General features: G+C 50.8%; 1 protein-coding gene across 1 annotated transcript in view; it reads right to left on the bottom strand.

The window, feature by feature from the left end:
* Positions 1 to 19104, bottom strand: part of LOC137306270 (sodium channel subunit beta-1-like) — a 53980-nt gene extending 34876 nt beyond the window's left edge. The window contains exon 1 of the mRNA XM_067975431.1: positions 18323 to 19104. Coding sequence (XP_067831532.1) covers positions 18323 to 18374 — 52 coding nt within the window. The 5' untranslated portion in view covers positions 18375 to 19104. The remainder of the gene's footprint in view (positions 1 to 18322) is intronic.
* Positions 19105 to 19768: the final 664 nt, after the last annotated feature.

Raw genomic sequence — 19768 nt, 5'->3', positions numbered from 1 at the left:
TTTACCCTCGGGCTCATTCAGATACAGTTGGCTGAAGCTGTGCTTTTTATAGATTGGATGTACTTTAACTATCTGACATCACATAAAAATACAGATAAAAATCTGACTATTTGTCACAGTCATCACCTCAAAAACGTTTATGGTACTGAACAATCAGGACCTCCAGTTTCTGCAGCCTGTCAGTCATCAGTTAGCAGGTGATCTCAGAGCTTCAGTCTAATGGGTCTGTGGTTACCAGGCTAATGGGTGGGAGCTGGCAAATTCAGGGATGTTTGTTGATTGCAGAAGTAGAATGGTCTGGATTGATCATAGTAATGATACAGCACAGAAGGAGGCCATTCAACCCATCGTGCCTGTGCTGGTGCTTTAAGCACTACCCTTAAACTCCACTGTAGCTGTGCTGGTTTACTTGTTGAACAAGGTGAGGATTAAGGATTTGTTGTGGAATGGATAGGTTTGGAATTACCAAACTACAAACCATTTGTGACTGAATTACTGGCCCGAAATGATTAAGCCTAAATTCAGAGGTAAAGAAAGGAGCCAGAACACAAACCTAAAACTTCTCGACCATTTCTGGTGCTGTCCACTGAAAGGTGGGTTAGATGTACAACAAAAGTGGCTTGTGTTTTGTTTCTACGCTGTTCAGGCACAGCCAGGAATCAAATAATGTTTTTCTGCATTTATGTAAATTGATCGACCTCATTCTGCACCCAGGTAGGGCACGATTTTACAGAGGCCCCTCCATTGGCGTCCTGCGATCACACTGCTTCTCAATTTGCTGGTTAGCAGTTTGGTTGTGTCTGTGTTGACAGCCCTAAGTTAAGAGGATGTGGGAGAAAGTTTTAGGCCCAGGCCCACTCTATATATTACGTGAAATTAATTATTGATCATGTACAATCTACAGAATTGGAACTGCATTAATTACACAGCATTAATGTGCTGGGATAAATTGAAGAGACTGACACAGACCTGGACTATCAATGTTAGGCCAAGCATGGGTGTGAGGTTTTCAGTTCTGAGCCATTGTGTTGGAGCCATTCTGTTTTGGATTATACAAATCGTTAAACTATATATTTTACATAGGATTTTGTAGCTACACCAATAATGTAACAAATTTAAAATGACTTCTAGGTGAGATTTCCTGCTGTGTTTGTTTCTTTGCATTGGGTGAATGTGGTGGGGAATATAGAACACAGCCCAATAGACAAATACAAAATGCCGTGAACAGTACTCCTGACGTATTGTGTAATCCCAGTGCAGGTTAAAAGTGCCAAGTTAGAGATTCTTTGCTCTCCTTCTCCCTAATCTTCTTTCCTTTTTTCTCCCTCCCCCCCCCTCTCTCTCTCTCTCCCTTTTCACTTCCATGGATGTGGTGTAGTGAAGTTTAGGAATTGTGGGAATGCTATTGTATTTTCCTTTTCGTTTCTGGAGTGTGACAGAAAATGAGAGGATGACGTGGACACTGTCCCTCCTTTCACCCATAGCCCGAGTGAAAATATTCAATTAAAATTACTGCAGTTGACTAGAGGGTAATTTTGGTAACAGACCAAATACAGAATCTCGTTTCCTGTTTGAGTCGCCCAACCAAACCAGTGAAAAATTCACACAAGCATTACATAGAATTACATCAAATCTACAGCACAGTAACAGACCATTTGGCCCAACTGGTCTATGCCAGTGTTTATATGACACGAGCCTCCTCCTGCTCTAATGACCTCTTCCCATGCTGCTCCCATATCCCTCATGTATGCATCAATCCTCCGCATAAATATATCAGTGTTATCTGCTTCAAGCACTCAAAAGTCAGTGAGTTCCACATTCTCACCACTCACCACTTTCTGTGTAAATAGACTTTGCCAGCTATGGAGTACACACTCTGTTTAATTAAGCCCAGAGAATTTAGGTGCATGTTGGCAAGACCCACGGATTAGGGGCTATGAAGAGTAGACAGGAGGTTTGTGCTGCCCACTTTGAGAGAGGTGATGAGCAGTGGAAACAGGCAAATATAATGTCCGTATTTAAAGGGAGCCCCAACTGACGATTACAGGAGCGTGAGCCAGTCTTCAACAAGCAAAAACACAATGGAAGAGCCTGTAATAAATTAATCCGATAATCAACAGCCTCACTTCAGGAGGGAAGGTTTCTCTGATCTCTCTCAGACTTTTACAGCAGGTGGCATCCCAGATTGACAGAAATCACTGACTGCTTTATAAATTAATGTCTATGAGTATTAATGTAAGGCTTGGATGTAGATCAGTAACGGCTAAAGAGGGTAAAGCAACAGATAGTCTTCAAAGGAATTGGGAGGAATTGGGGAAACCTCCAGATCATGATATCCATGAATGAAAGAATTTGCATTCCTAGTGCATCATTCATGACCTCAGGACATCCCAAAGGGCTTTACAACCAATGAAGTACTTTTGAAGTGTAGTCACCGATGCAATGTAGGGACATATAGCAAGCCAAGTTGCACACAGCAAGATCCCACAAACAGCAAAGAAATGAATCTGTTTTTATTTGGTGGTGTTGGTAAAAGGGATAAATGTTCTCCATGATCTCAGGATACTGTGGGACCTTTACAACTACCCAAACAGGCTGAATGGACATTGATTAAGCACCTCATCTAAAAGACAACATCTCTGACAACGCAGCACACCCTTAGTACCGACCCTCTGACAGTGCAGCACTCTCCACTTACTGACCCTCTGGCAGTGCAGCGCTCCCCCAGTACTGACCCTCCGACAGTGCAGCGCTCCCTCAGTACTGACCCTCCGACAGTGCGGCGCTCCCTCAGTACTGACCCTCCGACAGTGCAGCACTCCCTCAGTACTGACCCTCTCACAGTGCAGCGCTCCCTCAGTACTGACCCTCCGACAGTGCAGCGCTCCCTCAGTACTGACCCTCCGACAGTGCTGTACTCCCTCGGCACTGACCCTCCGACAGTGTAGTGCTCCCTCAGTACTGACCCTCTCACAGTGCAGCGCTCCCTCAGTACTGACCCTCCGACAGTGCTGTACTCCCTCGGCACTGACCCTCCGACAGTGCAGCACTCCCTCAGTACTGACCCTCTGACAGTGCAGCACTCCTTCAGTACTGAACTTCCGACGGTGCAGCACTCCCTCAGTACTGACCCTCCGACAGTGCGGCGCTCCATCAGTACTGACTCTCCGACAGTGCAGCGCTCCCTCAGTACTGACCCTCCGACAGTGCGGCGCTCCCTCAGTACTGACTCTCCCACAGTGCAGCGCTCCCTCAGTACTAACCCTCCGACAGTGCAGCACTCCCTCAGTACTGACCCTCCGACAGTGCAGCACTCCCTCAGTACTGCCCCTCCGACAGTGCAGCGCTCCCTCAGTACTGCCCCTCCGACAGTGCAGCACTCCCTCAGTACTGACCCTCCGACAGTGCAGCGCTCCCTCAATACTGCCCCTCCGACAGTGCAGCGCTCCCGAAGTACTGTCCCTCCGACAGTGCAGCACTCCCTCGGTACTGACCCTCCGACAGTGCAGCACTCCTTCAGTACTGACCCTCCGACAGTGCAGCACTCCCTCGGTACTGACCCTCCAACTGTGCAGCGCTCCCTAAGTACTGTCCCTCCGACAGTGCAGCACTCCCTCGGTACTGTCCCTCCGACAGTGCAGCACTCTCTCGGTACTGACCCTCCGACAGTGCAGCACTCCTTCAGTACTGACCCTCCGACAGTGCAGCACTCCCTCGGTACTGACCCTCCGACAGTGCAGCGCTCCCTAAGTACTGACCCTCCGACAGTGCAGCGCTCCCTCAATACTGCCCCTCCGACAGTGCAGCGCTCCCTAAGTACTGTCCCTCCGACAGTGCAGCACTCCCTCGGTACTGACCCTCCGACAGTGCAGCACTCCCTCGGTACTGACCCTCCGACAGTGCAGCACTCCCTCGGTACTGACCCTCCGACAGTGCAGCACTCCCTCGGTACTGACCCTCCGACAGTGCAGCACTCCTTCAGTAATGACCCTCAGACAGTGCAGCGCTCCCTCGGTACTGAGCCTCCGACAGTGCAGCGCTCCCTAAGTACTGTCCCTCCGACAGTGCAGCACTCCCTCAGTACTGCCCCTCTGACAGTGCAGCGCTCCCTCAATACTGCCCCTCCGACGGTGCAGTGCTCCCTAAGTACTGTCCCTCCGACAGTGCAGCACTCCCTCGGTACTGACCCTCCGACAGTGCAGCACTCCCTCGGTACTGACCCTCCGACAGTGCAGCACTCCCACGGTACTGACCCTCCGACAGTGCAGCACTCCTTCAGTACTGACCCTCAGACAGTGCAGCGCTCCCTCGGTACTGAGCCTCCGAAAGTGCAGCGCTCCCTCGGTACTGAGCCTCCGACAGTGCAGCGCTCCCTAAGTACTGTCCCTCCGACAGTGCAGCACTCCCTCAGTACTGCCCCTCTGACAGTGCAGCGCTCCCTCAATACTGCCCCTCCGACGGTGCAGTGCTCCCTAAGTACTGTCCCTCCGACAGTGCAGCACTCCCTCGGTACTGACCCTCCGACAGTGCAGCACTCCCTCGGTACTGACCCTCCGACAGTGCAGCACTCCCACGGTACTGACCCTCCGACAGTGCAGCACTCCTTCAGTACTGACCCTCAGACAGTGCAGCGCTCCCTCGGTACTGAGCCTCCGAAAGTGCAGCGCTCCCTAAGTACTGTCCCTCCGACAGTGCAGCGCTCCCTAAGTACTGTCCCTCCGACAGTGCAGCGCTCCCTCAATACTGACCCTCCGACAGTGCAGCGCTCCCTCAGCACTGACCCTCCGACAGTGCAGCGCTCCCTCAGTACTGACCCTCCGACAGTGCAGCGCTCCCTCAGTACTGACCCTCCGACAGTGCAGCACTCCCTCAGTACTGACCCTCAGACAGTGCAGCACTCCCTCAGTACTGAATGGAGAAATAAACATTAAACCAGGGTCGGAGAGAGTGATCAAGTGAAGGTGAGGAAACAAAATTGTAGGAGAGAAATGGAGGAAGGGGAGGAAAATGTGTAGAAAAGAGAAAGTGTAGTTTGAGGGAAATGGAAGAGAAAGAAACGACAATCGGAAAGAGGGAACGAGACTCAGAGAGAGGGAGGGAACGAGACTCAGAGAGAGGGAGGGAACGAGACTCAGAGAGAGGGAGGGAACGAGACTCAGAGAGAGGGAGGGAACGAGACTCAGAGAGAGGGAGGGAACGAGAGTCAGGGAAAAGGAGGGGATGAGAGTCAGAGAGAGGGAGGGAACGAGAGTCAGAGAGAGGGAGGGAAAGAGACTCAGAGAGGGGGAGGGAACAAGAGTCAAAGAGAGGGAGGGAACGAGAGTCAGAGAGAAGGAGGGAACGAGAGTCAGAGAGAGGGAGGGAATGAGAGTCAGAGAAAAGGAGGGAACGAAAGTCAGAGAGAGGGAGGGAATGAGAGTCAGAGAGAGGGAGGGAACGAGAGTCAGAGAGAAGGAGGGAAAGAGAGTCAGAGAGTGGGCTAGAAAGAGAGCCAGAGGGGGAGAGAAAGAGAGCCAGAGAGGGAGGGAAAGATAGTGAGAGAGAGGGAGGGAATGAGATTCAGAGAGGGAGAGAAAGAGTCAGAGAGAGGGAGGGAATTAGATTCAGGGAGAGGGGGAGAAAGAAGTCAGAGAAAGGGAGAAAAGTGAGGGAGAGAAATCAAATTTTAGAGAGGGAGAGAAAGAGAGAAAGAGAGGGAGGGAAAGAGAGTCAGAGAGAGGGAGAGAAAGAGAGAAAGAGAGGGAGGGAAAGAGAGTCAGAGAGAGGGAGAGAAAGAGAGAAAGAGAGGGAGGGAAAGATAGTGAGACAGAGGGAGGGACCGAAAGTCAGAGAGGGAGAGAAAGACGGTCAGAGAGAGGGAGGGAACATGTATCAGTGAGAGAGAGAGAGAATCCGAGTGAGGGAGAGAATTAGATTCAGGGAGAGGGGGGAAAGTGAGTCAGAGAGAGGGAGGGAAAGAGAGTCAGAGAGAGGGAGAGAAAGTGAGGCAGAGAGAGGGAGGGAAGGAGAGTTAGAGAGAGGGAGCGAAAGAGAGAGTCAGGGAGAGGGAGAGAAGGAGAGTCAGAGAGAGGGAGGGAAAGAAAGTCAGAGAGAGGGTGGGAAAGAGAGTCAGAGGGAGGGAGAGAAAGAGAGTCAGAGAGAGGGAGGGAACGAGAGTCAGAGAGAGGGAGGGAACGAGAGTCAGAGAGTGGGCTAGAAAGAGAGTCAGAGAGGGGGAGAGAAAGAGAGCCAGAGAGGGAGGGAAAGATAGTGAGAGAGAGGGAGGGAATGAGAGTCAGAGAGGGAGAGAAAGAGTCAGAGAGAGGGAGGGAATTAGATTCAGGGAGAGGGGGGGAAAGAAGTCAGAGAAAGGGAGAAAAGTGAGGGAGAGAAATCAAATTTTAGAGAGGGAGGGAAAGAGAGAAAGAGAGGGAGGGAAAGAGAGTCAGAGAGAGGGAGAGAAAGAGAGAAAGAGAGGGAGGGAAAGATAGTGAGACAGAGGGAGGGAACGAAAGTCAGAGAGGGAGAGAAAGACGGTCAGAGAGAGGGAGGGAACATGTATCAGTGAGAGAGAGAGAGAATCCGAGTGAGGGAGAGAATTAGATTCAGGGAGAGGGGGGAAAGTGAGTCAGAGAGAGGGAGGGAAAGAGAGTCAGAGAGAGGGAGGGAAAGAGAGTCAGAGAATGGGCTGGAAAGAGAGTCAGAGAGGGGGAGAGAAAGAGAGCCAGAGAGGGAGGGAAAGATAGTGAGAGAGAGGGAGGGAATGAGAGTCAGAGAGGGAGAGAAAGAGTCAGAGAGAGGGAGGGAATTAGATTCAGGGAGAGGGGGGGAAAGAAGTCAGAGAAAGGGAGAAAAGTGAGGGAGAAAAATCAAACTTTAGAGAGGGAGAGAAAGAGAGAAAGAGAGGGAGGGAAAGAGAGTCAGCAAGAGGGAGAGAAAGAGAGAAAGAGAGGGAGGGAAAGATAGTGAGACCGAGGGAGGGAACGAAAGTCAGAGAGGGAGAGAAAGATGGTCAGAGAGAGGGAGGGAATATGTGTCAGTGAGAGAGAGGGAGAATCAGAGTGAGGGAGAGAATTAGATTCAGGGAGAGGGGGGAAAGTGAGTCAGAGAGAGGGAGGGAAAGAGAGTCAGAGAGAGGGAGGGAAAGAGAGTCAGAGAGAGGGAGAGAAAGTGAGGCAGAGAGAGGGAGGGAAGGAGAGTTAGAGAGAGGGAGCGAAAGAGAGAGTCAGGGAGAGGGAGAGAAGGAGAGTCACAGAGAGGGAGGGAAAGAGAGTCACAGAGAGGGCGGGAAAGAGAGTCAGAGGGAGGGAGGGAACGAGAGTCAGAGGGAGGGAGGGAACGAGAGTCAGAGGGAGGGAGGGAACGAGAGTCAGAGAGGGAGGGAAAGTGGGTCAGAGTGAGGGAGAGAAAGAGAGTCAGAGTGAGGGAGGGAACGAGAGTCAGAGAGAGGGAGGGAACGAGAGTCAGAGAGGGAGGGAAAGTGGGTCAGAGTGAGGGAGAGAAAGAGAGTCAGAGTGAGGGAGGGAACGAGAGTTAGAGAGAGGGAGGGAACGAGAGTCAGAGAGGGAGGGAAAGTGGGTCAGAGTGAGGGAGAGAAAGTGAGGCAGAGTGAGGGAGAGGAAGAGAGTCAGAGAGAGGGAGAGAAAGAGAGTCAGAGTGAGGGAGGGAAAGAATGTCAGAGTGAGGGAGAGGAAGAGAGGCAGAGAGAGGGAGAGAAAGTGACTTTTACAGAGGGAGAGAAAGAGAGTCAGAGAGAGGAGAGAAAGAGAATCAGAGAGAGGGAGAAAAAGAGTGTAAGAGAGAGATAGAGAAAGTGAGTCAGAGAGAGGGAGAGAATTGGATTCAGGGAGAGAGGGGAAAGTGAGTCAGAGAGAGGGAGGTAACGAGAGTCAGAGAGGGAGGGAAAGTGAGTCAGAGTGAGGGAGAGTAAGTGAGGCAGAGTGAGGGAGAGGAAGAGAGTCAGAGAGAGGGAGAGAAAGAGAGTCAGAGAGAGGGAGCAAGACAGTCAGAGAGAGGGAGGGTAAGAAGGTCAGAGGGGGAGGGAAAAACAGAGAGAGAGAGGGAGGGAACGAGAGTCAGAGAGAGGGAGAGAAAGTCAATCCAAGAGAGGGAGAATGAGCCTCAGAGAGATTGAGAGAAAGAGTGTCAGAGAGAGGGAGAGAACGAGAGTCAGAGAGAGGGAGGGAAAGACAGTCAGAGAGAGGGAGAGAAAGAGAGTCAGAGAGAGGGAGAGAAAGTGAGTCAGGAAGAGGGAGAAAGAGAGCCAAAGCGAGGGAGAGAAGAAGAATCAAGGAGAGGGAGAGAAAGAGAGTCAGTGAGGGAGGGAAAGATAGTCAGAGAGAGGGAGAGAAAGAGAGACTCAGAGAGAGGGAGAGAAAGAGACTCAGAGAGAGGGAGAGAAAGAGAGTCAGAGAGAGCGAGAGAGAGAGAGAGAGTCAGAGAGAGGGAGAGAAAGAGAGTCAGAGAGAGGGAGAGAAAGACAGTAAGAGTGAGGTAGAGAAAGTGAGTCAGAGAGAGGGAGGGAAGGAGAATCAGAGAGCGGGAGAAAGAGAGTCAGAGAGCGGGAGTGAAGGAGAGGAAGAGAAAGAGAGTCAGAGAGAGGGAGGGAAAGTGAGTGCGGAAGAGGCAGAAAGAGAGCCAAAGCGAGGGAGAGAAGGAGAATCAGGGAGAGGGGGAGAAAAAGTCAGCGAGGGAGGGAAAGAGAGAGTCAGGGGGAGGGAGAGAAAGAGAGTCAGGGAGAGGGAGGGAAGGAGAATCAGAATGAGGGAGAGGGAGAGAGTCAGAGAGAGGGAGGAAAGAAGAGTCAGAGAGAGGGAGGGTAAGAAAATCAGAGGGGGAGGGAAAGACAGTGAGAGAGAGGGAGGGAACGAAAGTCAGAGAGAGGGAGAGAATGAGAGAGTCAGGAAGAGGGAGAGAAGGAGAGTCAGAGAGAGGGAGGGAACGAGAGTCAGAGAGAGGTAGGGAAAGACAGTCAGAGAGAGGGACGAAACGAGAGTCAAAGAGAGGGAGGGATGGACAGTCAGAGAGAGAGGAACAAAACGAGACTCAGAGAGAGGGAGGGAATGAGACTCAGAGAGAGGGAGGGAACGAGAGTCAGGGAAAAGGAGGGGATGAGAGTCAGAGAGAGGGAGGGAACGAGAGTCAGATAAGAGGGAACGAGAGTCAGAGAGAGGGAGGGAACGAGAGTCAGAGAGAGGGAGGGAAAGAGACTCAGAGAGGGGGAGGGAACAAGAGTCAAAGAGAGGGAGGGAACGAGAGTCAGAGAGAAGGAGGGAACGAGAGTCAGAGAGAGGGAGGGAATGAGAGTCAGAGAAAAGGAGGGAACGAAAGTCAGAGAGAGGGAGGGAATGAGAGTCAGAGAGAGGGAGGGAATGAGAGTCAGAGAGAGGGAGGGAAAGAGAGTCAGAGAGTGGGCTAGAAAGAGAGTCAGAGAGGGGGAGAGAAAGAGAGCCAGAGAGGGAGGGAAAGATAGTGAGAGAGAGGGAGGGAATGAGAGTCAGAGAGGGAGAGAAAGAGTCAGAGAGAGGGAGGGAATTAGATTCAGGGAGAGGAGGGGAAAGAAGTCAGAGAAAGGGAAAAAGTTGAGGGAGAGAAATCAAATTTTAGAGAGGGAGAGAAAGAGAGAAAGAGAGGGAGGGAAAGAGAGTCAGAGAGAGGGAGAGAAAGGGAGAAAGAGAGGGAGGGAAAGATAGTGAGACAGAGGGAGGGAACGAAAGTCAGAGAGGGAGAGAAAGACGGTCAGAGAGAGGGAGGGAACATGTGTCAGTGAGAGAGAGAGAGAATCAGAGTGAGGGAGAGAATTAGATTCAGGGAGAGGGGGGAAAGTGAGTCAGAGAGAGGGAGGGAAAGAGAGTCAGAGAGAGGGAGAGAAAGTGAGGCAGAGAGAGGGAGGGAAAGTGAGTCCGGAAGAGGCAGAAAGAGAGCCAAAGCGAGGGAGAGAAGGAGAATCAGGGAGAGGGGGAGAAAGAGTCAGCGAGGGAGGGAAAGAGAGAGTCAGGGGGAGGGAGAGAAAGAGAGTCAGAGAGAGGGAGGGAAGGAGAATCAGAATGAGGGAGAGGGAGAGAGTCAGAGAGAGGGAGGAAAGAAGAGTCAGAGAGAGGGAGGGTAAGAAAATCAGAGGGGGAGGGAAAGACAGTGAGAGAGAGGGAGGGAACGAGAGTCAGAGAGAGGGAGAGAATGAGAGAGTCAGGAAGAGGGAGAGAAGGAGAGTCAGAGAGAGGGAGGGAACGAGAGTCAGAGAGAGGTAGGGAAAGACAGTCAGAGAGAGGGACAAAACGAGAGTCAGAGAGAGGGAGGGAAGGACAGTCAGAGAGAGGGACAAAACGAGACTCAGAGAGAGGGAGGGAATGAGACTCAGAGAGAGGGAGGGAACGAGAGTCAGGGAAAAGGAGGGGATGAGAGTCAGAGAGAGGGAGGGAACGAGAGTCAGATAAGAGGGAACGAGAGTCAGATAAGAGGGAACGAGAGTCAGAGAGAGGGAGGGAACGAGAGTCAGAGAGAGGGAGGGAAAGAGACTCAGAGAGGGGGAGGGAACAAGAGTCAGAGAGAGGGAGGGAATGAGAGTCAGAGAGAGGGAGGGAATGAGAGTCAGAGAAAAGGAGGGAACGAAAGTCAGAGAGAGGGAGTGAATGAGAGTCAGAGAGAAGGAGGGAACTAGAGTCAGAGAGAGGGAGGGAATGAGAGTCAGAGAAAAAGAGGGAACAAAAGTCAGAGAGAGGGAGGGAACGAGAGTCAGAGAGAGGGAGGGAAAGAGAGTCAGAGAGTTGGCTAGGAAGAGAGTCAGAGAGGGGGAGAGAAAGAGAGCCAGAGAGGGAGGGAAAGATAGTGAGAGAGAGGGAGGGAATGAGATTCAGAGAGGGAGAGAAAGAGTCAGAGAGAGGGAGGGAATTAGATTCAGGGAGAGGGGGGGAAAGAAGTCAGAGAAAGGGAGAAAAGTGAGGGAGAGAAATCAAATTTTAGAGAGGGAGAGAAAGAGAGAAAGAGTGGGAGGGAAAGAGAGTCAGAGAGGGAGAGAAAGAGAGGGAGGGAAAGATAGTGAGACAGAGGGAGGGAATGAAAGTCAGAGAGGGAGAGAAAGACGGTCAGAGAGAGGGAGGGAACATGTGTCAGTGAGAGAGAGAGAGAGAATCAGAGTGAGGGAGAGAATTAGATTCAGGGAGAGGGGGGAAAGTGAGTCAGAGAGAGGGAGGGAAAGAGAGTCAGAGAGAGGGAGAGAAAGTGAGGCAGTGAGAGGGAGGGAATGAGAGTCAGAGAGAGGGAGGGAACGAGAGTCAGAGAGAGGGAGGGAAAGAGAGTCAGAGAGTGGGCTAGAAAGAGAGTCAGAGAGGGGCAGAGAAAGAGAGCCAGAGAGGGAGAGAAAGAGTCAGAGAGAGGGAGGGAATTAGATTCAGGGAGAGGGGGGGAAAGAAGTCAGAGAAAGGGAGAAAAGTGAGGGAGAGAAATCAAATTTTAGAGAGGGAGAGAAAGAGAGAAAGAGAGGGAGGGAAATAGAGTCAGAGAGAGGGAGAGAAAGAGAGAAAGAGAGGGAGGGAAAGATAGTGAGACAGAGGGAGGGCACGAAAGTCAGAGAGGGAGAGAAAGACGGTCAGAGAGAGGGAGGGAACATGTGTCAGTGAGAGAGAGAGAGAATCAGAGTGAGGGAGAGAATTAGATTCAGGGAGAGGGGGGAAAGTGAGTCAGAGAGAGGGAGGGAAAGAGAGTCAGAGAGAGGGAGAGAAAGTGAGGCAGAGAGAGGGAGGGAAGGAGAGTTAGAGAGAGGGAGCGAAAGAGAGAGTCAGGGAGAGGGAGAGAAGGAGAGTCACAGAGAGGGAGGGAAAGAGTCAGAGAGAGGGCGGGAAAGAGAGTCAGAGGGAGGGAGAGAAAGAGAGGGAGGGAAAGTGGGTCAGAGTGAGGGAGAGGAAGAGAGGCAGAGAGAGGGAGAGAAAGTGACTTTTAGAGAGGGAGAGAAAGAGAGTCAGAGAGAGGAGAGAAAGAGAATCAGAGAGAGGGAGAAAAAGAGATTAAGAGAGAGATAGAGAAAGTGAGTCAGAGAGAGGGAGAGAATTGGATTCAGGGAGAGGGGGGAAAGTGAGTCAGAGAGAGAGGTAACGAGAGTCAGAGAGGGAGGGAAAGTGAGTCAGAGTGAGGGAGAGTAAGTGAGGCAGAGTGAGGGAGAGGAAGAGAGTCAGAGAGAGGGAGAGAAAGAGAGTCAGAGAGAGGGAGGGAACGAGAGTCAGAGAGGGAGGGAAAGTGGGTCAGAGTGAGGGAGAGGAAGAGAGGCAGAGAGAGGGAGAGAAAGTGACTTTTAGAGAGGGAGAGAAAGAGAGTCAGGGAGAGGAGAGAAAGAGAATCAGAGAGAGGGAGAAAAAGAGAGCAAGAGAGAGATAGAGAAAGTGAGTCAGAGAGAGGGAGAGAATTGGATTCAGGGAGAGGGGGGAAAGTGAGTCAGAGAGAGAGGTAACGAAAGTCAGAGAGGGAGGGAAAGTGAGTCAGAGTGATGGAGAGTAAGTGAGGCAGAGTGAGGGAGAGGAAGAGAGTCAGAGAGAGGGAGAGAAAGAGAGTCAGAGAGAGGGAGCAAAACAGTCAGAGAGAGGGAGGGTAAGAAAGTCAGAGGGGGAGGGAAAAACAGTGAAAGAAAGAGGGAGGGAACGAGAGTCAGAGAGAGGGAGAGAAAGAAAGTCAGAGAGAGGGAGAGAACGAGAGTCAGAGAGAGGGAGAGAAAGAGAGAGTCAGGGAGAGGGAGAGAAGGAGAGTCAGAGAGAGGGAGAGAAGAAAAGTCAGAGAGAGGGAGAGAAAGAGAGTCAGAGAGAGGGAGAGAAAGAGAGAGTCAGGGAGAGGGAGAGAAGGAGAGTCAGGGAGAGGGAGAGAAGGAAAGTCAGAGAGAGGGAGAGAAAGAGAGTCAGAGAGAGGGAGAGAAATACAATAAGAGCGAGGTAGAGAAAGTGAGTCAGGAAGAGGGAGAAAGAGAGCCAAAGCGAGGGAGAGAAGGAGAATCAGGGAGAGGGAGAGAAAGAGAGTCAGCGAGGGAGGGAAAGATAGTCAGAGAGGGAGGGAAAGAGAGAGTCAGGGGGAGGGAGAGAAAGAGAGTCAGAGAGAGGGAGAAAGAGAGTCAGAGAGGAAGGGAAAGGGAGCAAGAGAGAGAGAGGGAACGAGAATCAGAGCGAGGGAGAGAAAGAGAGTCAGAGAGAGGGAAAAAGAGAGTCAGAAAGAGGGAGAGAGGGAGAGAGAGGGAGAGAAAGAGAGTCAGAGAGAGGGAGGGAAAGAATGTCAGAGAGGGAGGGAAAGAAAGTCAGAGAGGGAGGGAACGACAGTCAGAGAGGGGGAGAGAAAGAGAGTCAGAGAGAGGGAGAAGGAGAGTCAGAGAGAGGGAGAGAAATAGAGTCAGAGAGAGGGAGTGAAAGAAAGTCAGAGAGGGAGGGAAAGACCGTGAGAGAAAGGGAGGGAATTAGAGTCAGAGAGAGGGAGAGAAAGAAAGTCCGGAGGGGGAAAGAAAGAGAGTCAGTGAGGGAGGGAAAGGTAGTGAGGGAGAGGGAGGGAACGAGAGTCAAGGAGAGGGAGGGAAAGAAAGTCAGAGAGGGAGAAAGAGACTCAGAGAGAGGGAGAGACAGAAAGTCAGAGAGAGGGAGAGAAAGAGAGTCAGAGAGAGGGAGGGAAAGAAAGTCAGAGAGGGAGGGAAAGATAGTGAGAAAGAGGGAGTGAACGTCAGTCAGAGAGAGGGAGGGAAAGAGAGAGTCACGGAGAGGAAGAGAAAGAGAGAGTCAGAGAGAGGGAGAGAATTAGATTCAGGGAGAGAGGGGGAAAGAGAGTCAGAGAGAGGGAGAGAATTAGATTCAGAGAGAGGGAGAGAAAGAGAGTCAGAGAGGGGAGCGAAAGAAAGTCAGAGAGAGGGAGGGAACGAGAGTCAGAGGGAGAGAAAGAAAGTCAGAGAGAGGGAGGGAACGAGAGTCAGAGAGAGGGAGGGAATAAGTCAGAGAGGGAGGGAAAGATAATGAGAGAGGGAGGGAACAGGAGTCGGAGAGGGAGGGAAAGAGAGTCAGAGAGAGGGAGGGAAAGAGTGTCAGAGTGAGGGAGAGAAAGTGAGGCAGATTGAGGGAGAGGAAGAGAGTCAGAGGGAGAGAAAGAGAGTCAGAGAGAGGGAGGGAACGAGAGTCAGAGGGAGAGAAAGAAAGTCAGAGAGAGGGGGAGAAAGAAATTCAGAGAGGGAGGGAAAGACAGTCAGAGAGAGGGAGAAAGAGAGTCAGAGAGAGGGAGAGAAAGAAAGTCAGAGGGAGGGTGAAAGATAGTCAGAGAGAGTGAGCGAAAGAGAGTCAGAGAGAGGGAGGGAATGAAATTAAGAGAGGGAGGGAAAGATAGTGAGAGAGATGGAGAGTAAGAGAGAGTCAGGGAGAGGGAGAGAAAGAAAGTCAGAGAGGGGGAGAGAAAGAGAGTCAGAGGGAGGGAGAAAGTGAGTCAGAGAGAGGGAGAGAAAGAGAGTCAGAAAGAGGAAGCAAAAGAAAGTCAGAGAGGGAGGGAAAGACATTGAGAGAGAGAGATAGAAAGAAAGTCAGAAGGGGAGAGAAAGTGAGTCAGAGAGAGGGAGAAAGAGAATCAGCGAGGGAGGGAAAGATCTTGAGGGAGAAGAAGGGAATGAAAGTAGGAGAGAGGGAGAGAAAGAGAGAGTCAAGGAGAGGGAGAGAGAGTCAGAGAGAGGGAGAGAAAGAAAGTCAGAGAGGGGGAGAGGAAGAGAGTCAGAGGGAGGGAGGGAACGACAGTCAGAAAGAGGGAGGGAACGACAGTCAGAGAGAGGGAGGGAAATAGAGAGTCAGGGAGAGGAAGAGAAGGAGAGAGTCAGGGAGAGGGAGAGAAAGTCAGAGAGGGGGAGAGAAAGAGAGTCAGAGAGAGGGAGAAAGAGAGTCACAGAGTGGGAGGGAAAGAAAGTCAGTGAGGGAGGGAAAGACAGTGAGAGAGGGGGAGGGAATGAGAGTCAGAGTAAGGGAGAGAAAGAGAGTCAGAGAGAGGGAGAGAAAGCCAGTCAGAGAGAGGGAGAAAGAGAATCAGAGAGAGGGAAAGAAAGAGAGTCAGAGAGAGGGAGAGAAAGAGAGTCAGAGAGAGGGTCAGAAAGAGAGTCAGAGAGAGGGAGAGAAAGAGAGTGACAGAGAGGTAGAGCAAGAGAGTCAGAGAGAGGCAGAGCAAGAGAGTCAGAGAGAGGCAGAGCAAGAGAGTCAGAGAGGGAGAGACAGAGAGTCAGAGAAAGGGAGAACATAAAAGCAGAATAACCATAAGAACACAACAAATAGCAACGGTAGCAGGCCATAAGGTCCCTCGAGCACTGTTGGAGGGTCAGCACTGAGGGAGCACTGCACTGTCGTAGGGTCAGTACCGAGGGAGCACTGCATTGTCGGAGAGTCAGTACTTAGGGATTGTTGCACTGTTGGAGCGTCAGTACTGAGGGAGCACTGCACTGTCGTAGGGTCAGTACCGAGGGAGCACTGCACTGTCGGAGAGTCAGTACTTAGGGATTGTTGCACTGTTGGAGCGTCAGTACTGAGGGAGCGCTGCACTGTTGGCGGGGCAGTAGTGACAGAGTGCTGCACTGTCGCAGGGCGAGTACTGAGGGAGTGCCGCACTGTCGGAGGGTCAATACTGAGGGAGCGCTGCACACCCCGTCTGCCCTCTCATGTCCGTCTGCCCTCACATATCCGTCTGCCCTCTCATGCCCGTCTGCCCTCTCATGTCCGTCTGCCCTCTCATGTCCGTCTGCCCTCTCATGCCCGTCTGCCCTCTCATGCCCGTCTGCCCTCTCATGTCCGTCTGCCCTCTCATGCCCGTCTGCCCTCACATATCCGTCTGCCCTCACATATCCGTCTGCCCTCTCATGCCCGTCTGCCCTCTCATATCCGTCTGCCCTCTCATGCCCGTCTGCCCTCTCATGACTGTCTGCCCTCTCATGTCCGTCTGCCCTTACATATCCGTCTGCCCTCTCATGCCCGTCTGCCCTCTCATGACTGTCTGCCCTCTCATCCCTGTCTGCCCTCTCATGCCCGTCTGCCCTCTCATGCCCGTCTGCCCTCTCATGCCCGTCTGCCCTCTCATGTGGATGTAAAAGATCCCACAGCAAGTATTCCAAGAAAAGTAAGGGAATTCTCCCTGATGTCCTGGCCATTATTTATCCCTCAACCTGCATATAAAAAAAAATATTAGTATAGGAAAGATAGCAAGGACGATTACAACCAAACTGTGTCCTGTGATTTTGATTCAGATGCCCATCAAACTGTTGTATCCTCCGCTGAAATCAAGACTGACTGCGTTGTCTCCAACTCTAACTCATCGTTTCTCAGCAACTTCACTCCTCCCTCAGTCTGCCTCCACGACACCCCTTCAATTTGGAAATCTCTCCTTAAGCCCCTCCCCCTTGTTATATCAACATCAACTTCCATTTTTGTGACACTTTTAACATAGCAAAACATCCCAAGGTGCTTCACAGGGGCCTAATCAGAAAACAAAGGAGACTGGGTCAAAGGATGAGATGTTAGAAGGGTGACTAAAAGCTTGGTGAATTAGATGGATTTTAAAGAGAATGTTAAAGGAGAGGGAGAATCATAGAAAATTCACAGCACAGAAGGAGGCCATTCGGCCCATCGTGTCCGTGCCAGCTGAGAAACGAGCCACCCAGCCTAATCCCACTTTCCCGCATTTGATCCGTAGCCCTGCAGGTCACAGCTCTTCAGGTGCACATCCAGGTACTTTTTAAATGAGTTGAGGGTTTCTGCCTCTCCCACCCTCTCAGGCAGTGAGTTCCAGACCCCCATCACCCTCTAGGGGAAAATTTTTTTCCTCGTTTCTAATCTAATCCTTCTACCAATCACTTTAAATCTATGCCCCCTGGTTATTAATCCCTCCGCCAAGGGAAATAGGTCCTTCCTATCCACCCTATCTGGGCCCCTCATAATTTTATACACCTCAATTAAATCTCCCCTCAGCCTCCTCTGTTCCAAGGAAAACAACCCCAGCCTATCCAATCTTTCCTCATCGCTAAAATTCTCCAGTCCTGGCAACATCCTCGTAAATCTCCTCTGTACCCTCTCTAGTGCAATCACATCCTTCCTGTAATGTGGTGACCAGAACTGTACACAGTACTCAAGCTGTGGCCTAACCAATGTTTTATACAGTTCCAGCATAACACTGCTGCTTTTATATTCTATGTCTCGGCTAATAAAGGAAAGTATCCTGTATGCCTTCTTAACCACCTTATCTACCTGTCCTGCTATCTTCAGGGATCTGTGGACATGCACTCCAAGGTCCCTCACTTCCTCTACACCTCTCAGAATCCTCCCATTTATTCCCTTGCCGTGTTTGCTCTCCCCAAATGCATTACCTCACATTGAATTCCATTTGGAGCTGGAAGTTTAGGGAAGGAATTCCAGAGCTGAAGGCCCCGCAATCTTGCCCCAACCTCAAAACCTGCCTATTTGACCATGTCTTTGGTCAACTCTTTTTCCACATCCTGCTCAGTGACCTTGTGAAGGAGGATGGACGGTTTGGCTCTGTTCCTGTTCCTCCCGAACTCTCCCTGGCTCTAACTCCGGCCTTTGCACGTCCCCATTCCCTTCACCCCACCATTGGCGACCGTGCCTTCAGCTGTCTGGGCCCTGAGCTCTTGAATTCCCTCCCTAAACCTCTCTAACTCTCTCTCTCCTCCTTTAAGATGCTCCTTAAAACCCACCTCTTTGACCAAGTATTTTTCACCCTCCTAATATCTCCTTATGTGGCCCAGTGTCCATTTTATTTCAGACCATTTCTCTATGTTCAAGGACAATTTTTTCTACGTTCAAGATGTTGTAAGTTGCTTATCAGTCAATCTCCTCCTCCTGAAATTCGCAGGCTTTGAAAATCCAACCGATTTCCAACACAATTGCTTCCTTCTCTCCAACCTCACTGGTTTCCTGTAAATGCGATTTCTGCAACTAAAAGTGGCATATTTTCTGCTGCAATTGCCGAGAGTGAGTCCCTGGGCAGGAAGGGAATGAAAACTGACAGCAGACCCTCGGATTAATAGCGTGGAACTAGCGCCTGCGTCTAAAGGCGGCCGCTTTAGCCCCAATGGAAGATGTTTACACAGATTCCAAGGACAACTGGAATTGGTGCCAGGCCGGGGGTTCGACCGGCAGAGAGAAGACAGAACATTTGTAATTGTGCCGAGAGGCGAGTTAAGGATCCCTGTCGGTATTTGTTGTTTTAATTCGGATTCTATTACAGAACGATTAAACCCAGAGCTTTATAGTCCCGGCCCCGGGAATCCCATTCGCCGCAGAATAATGTTTAAAAATTGCAGCGCAATTCTCAATAATGTATGAGCGGCTGCTGTGCCGCAATAAAAAGAACTCACCCCAGAATAGGCAGAGAGCAGCATATAGCAGGGCCTTTTCCAGCAGGTCCATCACATTCACCGCAAACAGGCAAATCCCAACACTCGAATCCCAGGAAAGTGACAGACCGCAGATATCCAGATGCCAAAGGTTCACTCCTCACAAACCCTTCATCCAAAATTCATCCCAAAATCCACCAGCCTCTGCTATAATTTGGCCTCTCCTAGCCCGACTGAGGGTGCCCAGAAAAGGTCCAAGGTTTCATCTGCTGCCCAGAGATATCTTGTCTTCGGGAACGTATTTTTAGATTGGAGCCCCGCTGCTACTCGATCCTGTCGCAGCCAAAGAGATCAGATTGTGTTTACCAAACCCTTAGCGAGTAAAGCGATCCGCTAAACACTGCAGTGCGAGAGAGGGGGAAGAGAGACAGAAGGAGAGTGTGAGAGAGAGAGACAGGTTCTGTATATATAGAGAGAGAGTGAGAGAGCGAGAGAGAGACAGGCTCCGTATGATGGAGAGTGAGAGAGAGAGAGAGCTAGACAGGCTCAGTACAATAGAAAGGGGTGAGAGAGAGAGAGAGCCTCTATTATAAAAATTGAGAGAGCTACAGGCTCTGTATAATGGGGAGAGAGAGTGAGAGAGAGGTTCTGTATAATAGAGAGAATGAGAGAGAGAGAGAGGCTCTGTATAATAGAGAGAGTGTGAGAGAGACAGGCTCTGTATAATAAAGAGAGAGTGAGAGAGAGAGAGAGAGACAGGCTCTGTATAATAAAGAGAGAGTGAGAGAGAGAGAGAGAGAGACAGGCTCTGTATAACAGAGAGAGAGTGAGAGAGAGAGAGAGAGAGACAGGCTCTGTATAATAGAGAGAGAGTGAGAGAGAGAGAGAGAGAGAGAGAAACAGGCTCTGTATAACAGAGAGAGAGTGAGAGAGAGAGAGAGAGAGACAGGCTCTGTATAATAGAGAGAGAGTGAGAGAGAGAGACAGGCTCTGTATAATAGAGAGAGAGTGAGAGAGAGAGAGAGAGAGAGACAGGCTCTGTATAATAGAGAGAGAGTGAGAGAGAGAGAGTGAGAGAGAGAGAGTGAGAGAGAGAGAGAGAGAGAGAGACAGGCTCTGTATAATAGAGAGAGAGTGAGAGAGAGAGACAGGCTCTGTATAATAGAGAGAGAGTGAGAGAGAGAGAGAGAGAGAGACAGGCTCTGTATAACAGAGAGAGAGTGAGAGAGAGAGAGGGAGAGACAGGCTCTGTATAATAGAGAGAGAGTGAGAGAGAGAGACAGGCTCTGTATAATAGAGAGAGAGTGAGAGAGAGAGAGAGAGAGACAGGCTCTGTATAATAGATAGAGAGAGAGAGAGAGAGACAGGCTCTGTGTAATAGAGAGAGAGAGAGAGACAGAGAGACAGGCTCTGTATAATAGAGAGAGAGAGAGAGAGAGAGAGACAGGCTCTGTATAATAGAGAGAG

Source organism: Heptranchias perlo, chromosome 42, assembly GCF_035084215.1.
Source record: "Heptranchias perlo isolate sHepPer1 chromosome 42, sHepPer1.hap1, whole genome shotgun sequence".
NCBI lineage: Eukaryota > Metazoa > Chordata > Chondrichthyes > Hexanchiformes > Hexanchidae > Heptranchias > Heptranchias perlo.
This window is presented reverse-complemented; position numbering and strand designations above follow the sequence as displayed.